Source organism: Solanum dulcamara, chromosome 3, assembly GCF_947179165.1.
Source record: "Solanum dulcamara chromosome 3, daSolDulc1.2, whole genome shotgun sequence".
Classification (NCBI taxonomy): domain Eukaryota; kingdom Viridiplantae; phylum Streptophyta; class Magnoliopsida; order Solanales; family Solanaceae; genus Solanum; species Solanum dulcamara.
Window position 1 is genome coordinate 2,839,263 of NC_077239.1, and position 14,907 is coordinate 2,854,169.

The window sequence follows — 14,907 nt, forward strand, 5'->3', positions numbered from 1 at the left end:
TGACCTTCCCGGTATCCCTCCCGAAAGGGAAGTTGATTTTGGTATTGATATCCTCCCCGATACCCAACCTATCTCTATTCCTCCTTACCGCATGGCCCCAGCAGAATTGAAAGAGCTGAAGGAATAATTAAAGGACTTGTTAGAGAAGGGGTTCATAAGACCAAGTATTTCGCCATGGGGTGCTCCCATTCTATTTGTAAGAAAGAAGGATGGGTCACTTCGAATGTGCATAGACTATCGGCAATTAAATAAGATGACCATTAAGAACAAGTACCCACTCCCTAGAATAGATGACTTGTTTGATCAATTACAAAGGGCAAGTCACTTCTCCAAGATCGACCTTCGGTCCGGCTACCACCAACTACGGGTAAGGGAGTATGACATTCCCAAAACAGCCTTCCGAACAAGGTATGGTCACTATGAGTTTGTGGTGATGAGTTTTGGGTTGACGAATGCACCAGCGGTGTTTATGGACTTGATGAATAGGGTGTTCAAACCTTACCTTGATACCTTTGTAGTAGTCTTCATTGATGATATTTTAATTTACTCTCGGGGTGAGGAAGAACATAAAAATCACTTGAGAGTTGTGCTTCAAACATTGAGGAATAAACAATTATTTGCAAAATTTAGTAAGTGTGAATTTTGGTTAAAGGAGGTAGCATTTCTTGGTCACGTAGTGTCCGGTGATGGAATCAAGGTTGATCCTAAGAAAATAGAGGCAGTCAAAAATTGGCCTAGACCATTATCTCCTTCAGACATTAGGAGCTTCTTAGGTCTAGCCGGGTACTATAGACGGTTCGTCAAAGGCTTTTCTTCCATCTCATCTCCTATGACAAAATTGACCCAAAAGAAATCCAAATTCATATGGACAGATGAGTGTGAGAAGAGTTTCCAGACCTTAAAAGATCGACTTACCTCTGCTCCTATTTTGACTCTCCCAGAAGGATTAGAAGGATTTGTAGTTTATTGTGATGCTTCAAAGATTAGTTTAGGTTGTGTCTTAATGCAAAAAGGCAAGGTAATAGCCTATGCTTCTAGGCAATTAAAGGTGCATGAGCGCAACTACCCTACCCATGACCTTGAATTGGCGGCTGTTGTTTTTGCTCTGAAGATTTGGAGGCATTACCTCTATGGGGTGCATGTGGATGTATATACTAATCATAAGAGTCTTCAATATGTGTTTACCCAAAAGGACCTTAATCTAAGGCAAAGGAGGTGACTAGAACTCCTTAAGGACTATGACATGAGTGTGCACTATCATCCGGGTAAAGCCAATGTGGTTGCTGATGCACTTAGTAGAATATCTATGGGGAGTGTGGCCCATGTGGATGAAAGGAAGAGGGAGTTGGTGAAAGATGTTCACCGATTGGCTAGATTTGGAGGCATTACCTCTATGGGGTGCATGTGGATGTATCCCCTAAAAACGTTGTATACGATGTTTCAATTTTTGCCTAAACATGATACAGTCTCTGTATTTTGGTCATAACATTTCATAGAAATATCCAAATTGAGTGATTCAAATTTCTGAGTAACCACAAGATCATTACCTACAACTTTTATGAAGACCATATTTTAAGATTCGGAGGTTAAGTAGGTCAAATAAATTAATCTTTGTAAGGTAGGATGCTGTTACGGAAATGAGTGTTTATAGAAGAAAAATCATATCTCACTGTAGGTTTATCCAAATTGGTTGATTCTTGAACGATATGAAACTAGACTTCCATATCTACAATTCTTATGAAGACACCAAATCCTAATAAGGAATTTATCTTATTCAAACGCAGCTCCCAAAAAGAGTATTCTGTCAAAGATAACTCATTTCACCTACCATAGAAAGATCTAGATACATTTGACATCACTCATGACATAAATTGTCCTCCATTTAACATCATCCATGACATCAATATATTCCACTAAATTTTCAGATTTTTATTTATAATTATTTTATTTATTGTTAGGTCATCTTTCCCACCTATAAATACCCACCTTATTTCCTCATTTTATTCATCAAGCTTTCTCAAACAAATCTTCTCTCTATACACATTCTCAAATATAGTTTTAGTTCTTAGTAGTGAAGAAATACTATTCCGGTGATTCATATATTCCGGGTAGTACACAAAACGTTCCGGCAAGGAGAGAAGCTAGGACTCAAGAGTGTTCATTAAGTCTTCCGGTACCAACTAAAGCTTCGGTTTCCAGGTATGTAAGGTTTCAATGAGAGTATTCCTTCCACTCTCATTTCTAAATTATTTTGATTATATAATAAATTATGTTTATTTTCTTTAAGCTTTACTCTAAGTTATGTGGGTGTTTATCCATGGGTTCTTCCACCCATGTAGTCCAAAAACTCTTTCAATTAAATATCTTGATTTCAAGTAATATTTTCTTATGTTAATTCTTAATTTTACTTAATAGTATGAATCATGGTTAAACTAATGATTATTGCTCTATTTTGATGCAACATAATTTCATATGTATGAATTGATGGTTTACAAGTAATTCTTTTATTTAAAGGTTCTTGAAATTCATGGTGGGTTGTTTAAAGCATGATTTTTAATTAATGGATTTCAAAGTATTTATGTATATTTATTTACATACATATTTGCAAGTTAAAGTGATTTGAACCCACCTAGTTTTACTATGTTTTTAACAAAGTTTGACTTGAAAGCTTTGACTCCAAATAAATATTTATGAAAGTAATATCTATGATCAAAAAGGGAGTCTTATGAAATGAAAGAATGATGAAATGATATGAATCATGGATTCTTTATGCAATAAGGACAATTCTTGCATATTTGAATTATCAAATGTTTTAATGAGCTATTCTACCGAATATGATGTTTGAATTCTCAAGTTATATGCTATGAATATTTTGAAGTATTAAACTATTCCGTGGGATTGACTTAGCACCGAATGAGGCATTGAGGTGGGATTCGATAAGGGAATCCTAGTAGCAACCCCTTGTCTCATTAACTATGTGCCAACATAGGAGCCCTTGTAGGCTTAGGCTAATGGATCCATAAATAACCCTTAAAGTTAAAGTTAAAGAAATGAATGAAGTTGACGGAGTTCTACCTGGCAAGTAGTCTCCCCGGCCAACGTAGGGGGTTATGTTGAATTCCATGTAATAGCTCGCATGGTCTTAAATGTCGGTTATGGTTAATTTCCCACAAAATGAATGTTTTAAAGGATATCCATATGATTTATTATGCATGTATTACATTATGTTCCATATTACATAAATGTTATAATATTTTCTCAATGTTCATGCATCCTTACATACTTAGTACATTCAAAGTACTAACGCATACTCTTTTGCCTACATGATATCACCATGTAGGGATCGCTGCTCCTCCTCGTTCTCCTCCACGTGGCTAGTTGATATTCCATTGAAGACTACTTTTGGTGAGTTCCCATGTTCCGGGAACAATACTCCTTTGTCTTTCTAGCTTATGATATGTTAAGATATTTTATTATGGCATTTCTTCTATTATGATTGAGGGTGAGCTAGGAACTTGTCTTAGCCCCATTAAATCTAATAGTTAGAGGTATTGTTGGACATATGTAAGTTGAAGATTTATTATTATGATTTCCGCTTGTCTATTTATCATTATTACCTATGAAAGGCTAAAAGAATGCTAAGAGGCTTGTTTGAGGTACTTTCGGGTTCCTCATTCGCCATGTCACGTCTAGGCCCTAGGCTTGGGTCGTGACACAGACCTTACCCCTAATTCGTACAGATAGAGAAGTTGTTTCGAACAGACCCTTGTGTAGTTTCATAAGTGGTGTCTTACGAGGATACATAGTGTACACAGACCTTACCCCTACTTCATAGAGATAGAGAAGTTGTTTCAAACAGACCTTATTTTGTGTAATTCCATAAGTAGTGTCTGAAGATGGTACATAGTGTAGGCATACCTTACCCCTACTTCGTTACGAAATAGAGATATTGTTTCCGACAGACCCTGAACCTAAAATAAAACATATCCAATCAATTTGAGAAAAGGGAATTTAAAATTAAGATCTACCTGATGCAATAGCAAAGAGGACAAAAAATAAACCAAGAAACTTTGCCCCTTGAAATCTACTACAATACTCTGCTTTTTTTCTTCTTCTTTTTTGGATTGATGAACTTTTACTTGGGCTTCCTTTTCATACTTGTTTTTGTACTACATTTTTGGAATATAATTATTATAGTTATTAGAATATTATATATGGATATAGGAGAATAAAATGGATTTCACATTTGATGATTTTACCATTTGTGGATATAAAAATATGCAAATAATTGTACGAATTATTTAACTTTATAAACATGTCAAAGATTTTTGTGACTTTAATTAACTTTTCAAAAAATTCTGAAGTTATCCTGTGGTATATGAGATTAATTCAAGGATCGTCTTTAGACTAGACTTTTCTTGCAACAAATTAAATTGCAATAAAAGTTTTGTCTAAAAACGATCCATGAATTAATGCCACATTCCACAGGATAACTTTAGACTTTATTGAAAAAATAATTAAAGTCACAAAATCGTTGACTTGTTTATAAAGTTAAATAATTAGTACAATTATTTGCATATTCTTATATCCATAAATGGTAAAATCATCAAATGTGAAATCCATTTATTTCTCCTATATCCATATATAGTATTCTAATAACTATAATACTTATATACCAAAAATGCAGTACAAAAACAAGCATAAAAAGGAAGCTCAAGTAAGAGTTCATCACCCAAAAAGAAGAAGAGTATTGTAGTAGATTTCAAATGGCAAAGTTTCTTGGTTTATTTTTTGTCCTCTTTGTTATTGCATCAGGTAGACCTCAACCTCAATTATATATTCCCTTTCTCAAATTGATTGGATATGCTTTATTTTAAGTCAAGGGTCTTGTTGAAAATAACCTCTCTATATATCTCATAAAAGGGGTAGGGGAAAGGTCTGCATGCACTATGTACCCTCTTCAGACACTATTTATGGAATTACAGTAGGGTATGTTTGAAACAACCTCTCTATATCTATGAAATAGGGGTAAGGTCTGTGTACACTTTGTTCCCTCTTCAGACACCACTTATAAAACTACAATACCCAGAGTTTGTTGAAAACAACATCTCTATCTGTACGAATTAGGGCTAAGGTCTATGTACCCTCTTCCGACACCACTTATAAAACTATGTTGATACATTGTTATTGTCATTGTTGTTCTGATTTTAATTTTTGTGAATGCAGATATGAGAATTGTTCCAATGGTATATGGGACAAGAACAACTTTTGCATGTGATCTTGAATTTATTTCAAATTGCAAATCTGATGAAGAATGTAACTTCAAATGTGGTTCAATAGTATATACTGAACCTATCGATAAGGCGATGTGCAAGTTACACAACAATGGTACTTCATATTGCAAATGTTCATATTTCTGCGCCATAAACGATGGCAAAAATTGTTGCAAGACAAAATGTTGTTAGACTTAATTAGTCATATGCAAAATATATGTAATCTATAGTTTTCGTATAGTTTATTATTAATATAATATATATAAGTATTTGATCTCAAAATGATGTCTTCAACTAGCTATATATTCTCAGTTTTATTTTTTATGCGGGGCTTGATCAGTCAATGCCTAAATGATGATGATTTAAAATCATGAGTGGTTCTGTTAGATGTGTGTGTGAGAGAGACCCCTTGGAAATTAAAGTCCTCATGTTTTATGGAAATTCGGCATAATATTATGTATGTGTGTGTGTGAGAAAGAGAGAATAAAACATGTTACATTTCTTGACTTGACGATTATGTAAAAGAATTCATGATTTGGATTTCGCTCTAAAAATGAGAATAAAATATTTGTTGGATACACATTGAACTTGACTTAAATTTCATTTTGAGAGTCTTAAATCGGGAAAGGTATCTTTTATTTTTAAAAAATAAAAAAACCTTATTATTACAGTGCGAGAAAAGACGGAATTTGAGCCTTAATTAATTTCTAAAAATAATATATAAGGCGAAGATTGTTCTAGACCTATAAGGAGATCAAGTCTCCAATTCCTTCAATGATGTGCGACTCAACATGCTCCACACGACACACTCTTGACTATTAACTGGCTCGTAATATATAATATGAAATCGAATAAATTAAGAATTAAAACTTAATCTGACTGTAATATCATGATAAAAAAAATTGAGTCTAACTAAGTCTCAAAAGATAGTTCATAAGGTAAAGAATGTCCAAGACCAAATTTTTGATCTCGCCACTGATGTGGGACTATTAAAAGATCAAAAAATTTAGAATAGAGGGAAAAGGGGTAGTGAAAATAAACTTTATATAAATTGTGGAAGAGACTTACTTTTTCGTGAGCTGAGGGTACCAACCTCCTATCTCTCAAAGTAGGGGTAAAATCTGCGTACTCCCAAATTACTTATGGAATTACATTGAATCAGGGGCAGCTCTATACTTTGCCCAATAAGGCATGTGTCTTGGGCTCTCAACTTTGGAGTAGCACAAATTTTACAAAACTATATTTATGTTAATTTTAAAGAAAAATGATTGCTTGTGATAAAAAGTTTATTTTTTTATATTATTTTATTCTCTTTAGTTTTTTTTTTCAAATTGAAGAAATTAAGAAAACGTTATTTTGTCTTCTTATATTTTGTCCGCCTACACTCTCATTATTTATTCTCTTTACCTCCTTTTGTACTCTCTTTCTTCGAATCTCTAATAAATTAGAGTAATATTCTGTCAAAAAAAGTCAATAATCAAAAAAGTTTGGAACAAAGTGAATTGTAGATTATTTTTTTTGTTTCTTCTTAAATTTCAAACAATGATACGAATATATTAAAGTGAGGTATATCAAGTTTTTAAATTCTTTAATAAGATTTGACCGTTTTAACTCTATTATTTTCATCTAATTTGTCAACTTATTGCATATAGAATTTTGTTATATAGCAAACTAACACGCCAACAAATGACTTTTGTCAAATAATGACATTTCGTTCAAAATACATCTTTATGCATAGTATTTAATATATATTCTTAGTAAAAGATTTCGTGGAAGGGGTGTCACTTAACACACTTTCGCTTAATGTGGGTCCGTTCCTGATTTTATGATCTATATAAATGTAAGTATCACCTTTTTGTGAGCTTCATGTTTTAATTATCACTTTTTTATATTAAAACACACGTTAATGTTGAGTTGATCTACATACATCTGTTAATGGGAACAAATATTTGACCAATTCAGCATCAAAGTATGTTAGAGAATAATAGTTTAAATAGAAAAAAAGAACAATAAATAGTTAAAATATGAAACTAGAAAAAAAAATTATTAATTAATTTGAGACACTCCTATTAAGTGATAACAAAGATCGAACTATAAGTCCAATTCACCAAAAATTTTGGGTTTTACCACTAACCATTAATTTTGATATTTGAGTAAGTATATAAGACCTTCAATTAATAAAAGTAATGCACTTTTAGTCCTTGTACTCATTATAAATTAATTGAATTATCAACTACTAAAGCATTTAATTACTTAGGTGTAATGTTAATTTATATATTATTAAATATTTGAATGCTAGTATAGTCTTAAAAATAATGTAAGTATACCATATTTTTCACGTAAAGGAATCAAAAGTACGTATTTTTATTAATTGAAGGTTTAATATGTTTAGTTAGATATTATATGAATTAATACATTAATAATTGAGGGACTAAAATTAATATTTCTAAAAATAAATATTAACCTCTTAACAGAATTACTTGTTCCATTTTCCGCCACACCAAACAGATACTACTACTGCGCTTCGCCAGAAAACCATGGCCGGAGTTCTCAACGTTTCGCCGGCGCCAATTTTCCGGCCAATTTCAGCTCACAAACTCTCTAGAAACAACAGAGGTTTGTTCGTAAAATCAATGGCGCAATCTTCAGATAGTTCCACTTCTGTGAGCACTAAAGAGGAACCTAATTCTTCATTTTCGCCGCCGCCGAACTTCAAGCCACCGAAACCTAAGCCGTTTACACCGAGAGGTGATAAGATTTTGGACATATTGAGTGCTTCTCTTGCTTTGATTTTTCGCCTTGGTACCGGTGCTCTTGTTTCTGGGTATGTTACTTCATTCAGTTTAATTTCATGTTTAATCACCTCAACTTTTGCCAAAATTTGATTTGTGTGTTTTTAAAGTAGTCTAATTATGATGAATTATCTGAATATGAATGGATACAGAGGATTCTTCTAGCTGGCCCTAACTAATTTGAGAATTTGGGATTGAGGTTAGTTGATAGATTGATTTTGTTGAGATAACTATATACCATAGAGTTCCTAATTGTTGAGGTTTTGTGAATTGGAAAATGGAAAAGTGTTTCCAGAAATGGAATGATTTATGCACTTGAGGCCCAATGGTCAAGTAGATTGGGAGCTATGACATCTTAGGCCCAATCTCAGCGGAGGAAAATGCACTAGGTAATTTCTTCCCATCTGTTCAAGGACGTGGATAGAATTATCCGGTACTTGTGCTAGTGGAAGGTAACAATAGTAGGTACCCCGTGGAATTAGTTAAGATGCGCAAGCTGGCCCAGACACCACATTTATTAGGGTTATTACTCTTGTTTAGTTGAGAATTATAAGCTTTTAATTTAGTTCAAGTTTGAAGAACGAAAAACATCAGGAGCTAAGTAGTTGCAAAGTACTAGTTTTGATTTGATAGAAGTTGTGATTTTGCAATTAGCATTGTAGTTATTTTTTATGTGGCTCGACTTACAACTCTAAGCACTCCATCTAGTGACTAGTGGTTGAAATGTGTGTTAGGGCAAGGAGATGGTGAGCTTAGTCCTAGGGAAGGGACTAGGTCTCAATGGATGAGAACTTGCCCAAGGATAACTGGTAAACCAATACAGGCAAGCTTTTATATAATATTTTGTTTAGTGATCCCAGTGTCTTGCAAGAACTTATCGTACTTTTGGGCAACTAAATTCCAACTGACTATCTGCTACGAAAGAATGCCCTTTATAACTTTAGATCGAGAACATGAGTCTCTCATTTCAGTTAAATTTACCTTCTGCCTGGCAGTAACTTCTTCCAATAACCCCGTGATTTGACATCCATTATGAAGAAGCAGCATGTCCAGTATACAAAATATGCTTACTAATACAAGAAGAAGACACAAATTAGTAAAGAAAGATAAGAATCAGCTTTTGTGATAGACGTTTCAAATAAAGTTTTCTGAAATGAAATTTTGTGAGTTCTTCTTTTCAATTATATGTACCTTCAGGCAGCCAGGAAATGAAATAAATTATTTCTTTTCTTTTAACTTTTTTCCAAGAGTAACAACGTTCATCCCAGCGTAAAACCAATTTGCTGGACTGGAGCAGCCAGCTATCTGTATTGAGCACTATAGATTTTGGTATGTTTCAACTTATTATGGTCGGTATAAATAGATCGTTGACATGACAACAGTAAAAACTCATGAACATGAAAACTGAAGGAACAATTCTTTGATCTTAGTGTCCAAGATGGATTGTTATATGAGGAAAGCAAATTGAGCTGGCTAGATAGAAGTAATGTAACATGGGCAGATAACAGCCTTCTACCTTGTTATATTTTTTGTGCAGAACAATCAGTGATAGGTCAAGTTTCCCGGGATCTCATTAATATGTGACCTTTCATAGTAGTTTGGAAACATTTTATCTTAACAAAATTAGCAGAACACATCAGTTAATCAAGACTGAGATATGGCCTGAGTAGAGGTATTTGGTAGTTCATAGCAGGGGTGTAGGATGCCTGGTGGAATTTTCAGCGAAAGGCATATTATTTTTAGAGTTAATAAGAATTTGACCTTTGGTCCTTTTTTCTGTACTTTTGAGGCAATACATGGAATGTCATTTCAAAATTATTTGCAGAAGATGAAAACCAAAAGTAAGTAGATCACCAGAGAAGGTTCGATTTTTGTACATTAGTAATGAGTCAATTCGTAGAGGTGCAGCTGGTGGGGTATTTATGCTTTTGTGTGGTAAAAGTAATTGCTATAAATGAAGAAGCACACTTACGGTGCAATGATGTTTTTCTGAAGTTCAAATTCTATTTAGTTGTATGAGACAATGCAAGGTGATGCTTTAAGATGTACAAAAACTAAGTTGGACTGTCTAGTTATCTTCATATATGACGTATATAGTTATTCTTGATATGATTTGCATGGAATCCAGAATGCCACTTGTTGTAACATTTCAGTCTTAGGAATTATGAGTTGAAGCTTTTCTACATCTTTCTCTTGGGTTTTCTGAAAGAACTTTGTATTAATTCTTCTTAAATACAGATGTTGATAGAATAGAGGATACTTATTCTTTATGTACTACTGCAGGTATTCAGCATCTTTTGTCCCCAAAAATGAGGTTCCATCTGATCAGTATGCACTTGAAATTGCTGGTAGTTATTATTCTTATCCACCTTTAGTTTGAACTTTAGAGCATAAGTCTTGGGTGATGCTTTTCTGAGACGAGATGTTTATAATAGGCTTCAAGGTAAAGGAGAGTTCAAATATCGGTCCTCGACCTGAGAAGCCAATCGAGATATATGAGTTTGAAAGGTATTTTTGCTGGGGAAGTGTTACAATGCTCACCATTACATTCAACTGTCAGAATCTAGTTAGTACAAATTTATGCTTCTTATACTTTTTGTTTTTCCTATCTTCTATCCAAGTTTTGGACATATGATAGACTTAATTCACCTGTTTCCTCTCTTACGTTGTCTGGCATGGAATATGTGGGGATTTCTTCAGCTGCCCGTTTTGTAGGAAGGTAACTGCAGATGCATTTGCTCTTTCTTTCTCAACCTGATTGAGGTTCATAGTTATAATCTACTCTTCTTTTTTTTTTTTTGAAACTGGTAACATATGTATATATAAAAAGCGAAGAACCCTACTGTGCAAAATGAATTTACAGAGAGCTATCAAATCTAACAAGGAGTCTGCCTCCTTTATTCTACTTTCTTTACACTAAAAATAGAACAGCATAATCCAACTCATCTACTGTTGTTATGTGAATTAAATTCCAGTTTCAAAAAAAAAAAGAAGCAGGAATTGACAGAATCAACTTTTGCTTATATAAACCCAGTTACTGTTACCAAGCATCTCAAATGCGCCTTCATATCAAAAGTTCTTTCATTTGTTAAGATGGTTGGTAGTTAAAGTTTACACTAACGTCTGTAGAACTACTTTTAAAAAATGTGTAGAACTATTATATTATGCTTTCAAATTTGATTAGTCTACTAACTCTTTGGAGTTCTAGAAAAAGAAAAAAGAATCTTGTGACATTTTTCTTCATCAGCCTGGACCATCTTTTCTTTGAATATTATACAGATTGAACTACTCATTTGATCTTTTTCCTTTCCTTTTCTTCCTGATTGTTAAAGATGTCAATTTATTGCAGGTTAGGGAAATAGTTGCTATTTTAGATCTTGATGTCCTCTATTATCCTTGCCCAAGAAGTGGTCCAAATTTCCGTCCCAAGGTTGGTCAGATGGGTGGAAAGCAGCAGTTCCCCTATATGGTTAGATAACTTCTCTCCTACTGCTCCCTGTAGAGAACATAAGCAGTCACAAGCTATTACGACCACAAGCCTTTTATGTGCTTTAAAATACAATAATATGGCGACTTGTAACCTGCATCATCATTTTTAAAAGTGCTATTAAAATCCACTTGAATTTTTTTTTTCCAAAATGTTCTCCTCTTGTATTCTCTTGATGTGCGACTGTGAGTCAAGAGAAGGATCATTTGAACAATTATGTTGAGACAAAAACAAAGCTGTGAGGAAGACAATCTTCATTGAAGTGATTTTTTGTTTACATGCTTCTTTTTCCTTCAGAAACCCTCAACAACTATGTTATTGAATGAAATTGAAGAGCACAAGGTGTAGTCCACCTGCCAACTAAGAAACTTTTTCTAATTGATACTTTGGAATAATTTACTAAAAGTTTTTTTGAAAACTATGTTCTACTCAACACAATAATTTGATGGCTTCAGATTACTTAAAATATGCTTAAGTAGTTTCGCCGTTGGACACTGATGTCTCGTGTTGCATTTTCTTTTTGCTCATTCTGAAATGCGAAAATGACTAGCTATGCTGCAACTCCACTGAACTTAATTTCTTCATAACAATCCGGCTGTTTATTCTATTTGTTGATCAGGTCTATTATAACATTATGGCATCTAATTTTTTGTGTTATTCTGCTGCAGGTTGATCCAAACACTGGAGTTTCCATGTATGAATCAGATGAGATTATCAAGTACTTGGTTGGAAAATATGGTATGCTGCAATGTCCAACTTATATTGAAAAGCTATTTAAATTGTATTTCTGAATGTTACTATTGTAACTTGTTCATACATCTGAAACTTGAAGCTATATACTGGTGTCCATATAGTTTTTTATTGTGTAAAGAAAAAGCAACATTTAGATTTTTAATTCGCATGAATCGCAGTTGATTCCAAATGACCCATTTAAGAAATTGTTTGGTTTTGATACACATTGATCTCCTACTACTTTTCTATCTTTTTGGTAAATCTCTTTCTTAGTGTGTGCGTCATTTCTGTTAATTTCCTTGTGCAGGTGATGGAAATATCCCACTTATGTTGTCCCTTGGTCTTTTCACTGTAAGCTACAAACATTGGTCATCAATGAGTTACATTTATTAGATAGAGCATTTAATAGATGTACAGTTTATTGAATATTGGATATTGTCATCGCAGACACTTACTGCAGGCTTTGCCATGATTGGTCGAATGGGGAAGGTATAGGCTTTTTGCTCTCTGCTAATAAGTTTATGGATTTTGGTTTCACAAATTCTTCTCCGTAGTCCTCAAAAGTTAAAACACTTCCAATGCATATAATTTCATTCAAAGTTAAGACTTCTGTATATAGACACTGTTGTCAGAAAAGTATTAATATTGGGAACAGGACAAATAGATGATCTTTTTGTGACGATTCCAGGGGTCTTCTTATAGGCCATCTAAACTGCCTCCCAAGCCGCTTGAGTTATGGGCATACGAGGTTAGACTGTGTTTATTGCTTTCAGTTTTGGTTTAAATGAATCTAAATTAATAATTCTATCTGATTTCTAATTCGATCATTATGTTAAAAAAAAATAATTTGCTGAGTAGTATATCATCTTACATGACTTACTTGCGCTTGTGTCATTCTTTCAGCCTTCTCCATTTTGCAAAGTTGTACGTGAGGTACTTGTAGAACTAGAGCTACCCCACATACTTCACAGGTACATGTTACTACGAAATGGATGATGAACAAAACCTGTACACTGCAATATAGGATGCTGTTGGCACCATGATAAGCTGAATAAATTAGAATGTTATCTGTGAGAATACCATCAACAATTAAATATGTTTTCTATGAAGTCTTATATAAGTTCATACATTTGGTTTATGTGGGTTTCCACGCAAAGTGTTTAGCCTAGAAGTTAATTGACATCCATTATAGGGTTGAATAGAGGAGCCTCCTCTCACCCAAACAGAAGAGAATCTGAATGCATTTAATTCACTTGTCTTTTGAATTGTTGATTTATTGTCAAAAGTGTACTTTGTCACTGCTTTCAAGAATGAAGTTCCTCTTAGCTAGTTTTGGAGAGAGGTTTGAAGAAATTTCATTGGTGATATTTATAGCTGGTGTGGAGCTTCACTAATTGCATTCTGTTTCCAAGAAGACTATCTTGATCAACAAGATGCTTCTATTATTTTTCATGACTTATTTAAAATAAGAAAATAAGATACAGTTGACATATCCATTCCTGTATGCTCGACAACAATTTCATTGCTTTTGATTTGCTCTGACTGCACTAAAACCAAATGGTGCAGCTGTGCTCGTGGTAGCCCCAAACGCCAAGTATTATACGAGAGAGTTGGTCATTTCCAGGTTTTGCGTTGCTTTATGTTACTCTACCTTTTGGATAGCTGTTAAGTGTTACACACATTCCCACAAGAAATGTGGAAAACTTAAATTTGTCTGTCTGTCTCTAGGTCCCATACTTAGAAGATCCAAATACTGGAGTCCAGATGTTTGAAAGTGCAGATATTGTGGAATATATACAGGCAACTTATGCTCGTTAAGGTGTGAGACCTTCTCCCTTTTTCAATAGTTCAATTTCTTAATGCCTCTGTAACAAGAGGTCAAATTTGTCTGAGCTGCTTTCTTTCTGGATAGTTTTACAGGAAAATACATGCTATGAGGTTCAAAGTTACTTCTCTTATAAATGAACCGAAGATAAATTTTTATATGGAGATAAGTATATAAAAGGAAAGATGCTCTGGAGTACACTGATGTTTCATCTACATCCTCATCAAATCTGTGTTTTCAGTCGGCAAAAGTAAATGGCTTTGACACAGTCCAAAAGATTGTCCTATGTTGCTTAAAGCCGACAGGGAACTTCATCCATTGCCCACTATTCACATTATTATTAATACAATATGTTATTATTTCATGTCATGTTGTTTGTATTAACAGTCAACTTCAGTTAAATATTTTGTGTTAGACCATAGCTTGGCTATATAGGTGATTAACATTGTAAATATGTACTCCCCAGAGCAAAAATTATGGTTCACAATAAAGGGATTTGCTATGTATGACTTGTATATTTAGTCCAACAAACTGTGAGCAGCCTTTGGTGTTTATATTTTTCAGTCTGGCAGAAAAGATGCTCCATCTCTTCACTTGTGCAACTCGTTGACTTATAATATCAATTACGAGTGGTGCTAATGAGATGTTATGGTTAATTCTCCCATTATTGGCTTATTCAACTTCTAAATTGTTAAAGCTTATGCTGGAGTAACATGGCTTATAAACCACTCATCACCCTTCCATTTGCACGGCATAGCAGGTATGGCCATCAGGTCTGTCATCCTCAAGTTTCTCTCC

The 14,907-nt window shown here is 33.9% G+C and overlaps 1 protein-coding gene across 1 annotated transcript; it reads left to right on the forward strand.

Annotated features, from left to right (window-relative positions):
* The first annotated feature begins 7,748 nt into the window (after window positions 1-7,748).
* Window positions 7,749-14,624, forward strand: LOC129882145 (uncharacterized). The gene is made up of 13 exons (XM_055956320.1): window positions 7,749-8,097; window positions 10,349-10,413; window positions 10,501-10,573; window positions 10,766-10,784; window positions 11,415-11,534; window positions 12,221-12,290; window positions 12,592-12,635; window positions 12,732-12,773; window positions 12,973-13,032; window positions 13,188-13,255; window positions 13,851-13,908; window positions 14,013-14,103; window positions 14,197-14,624. Exons 1-12 carry the CDS (start codon window positions 7,811-7,813, stop codon window positions 14,100-14,102), a joined length of 996 nt encoding a protein of 331 aa, XP_055812295.1. The 5' UTR covers window positions 7,749-7,810; the 3' UTR covers window position 14,103; window positions 14,197-14,624.
* The last annotated feature ends 283 nt before the right edge of the window (window positions 14,625-14,907 follow it).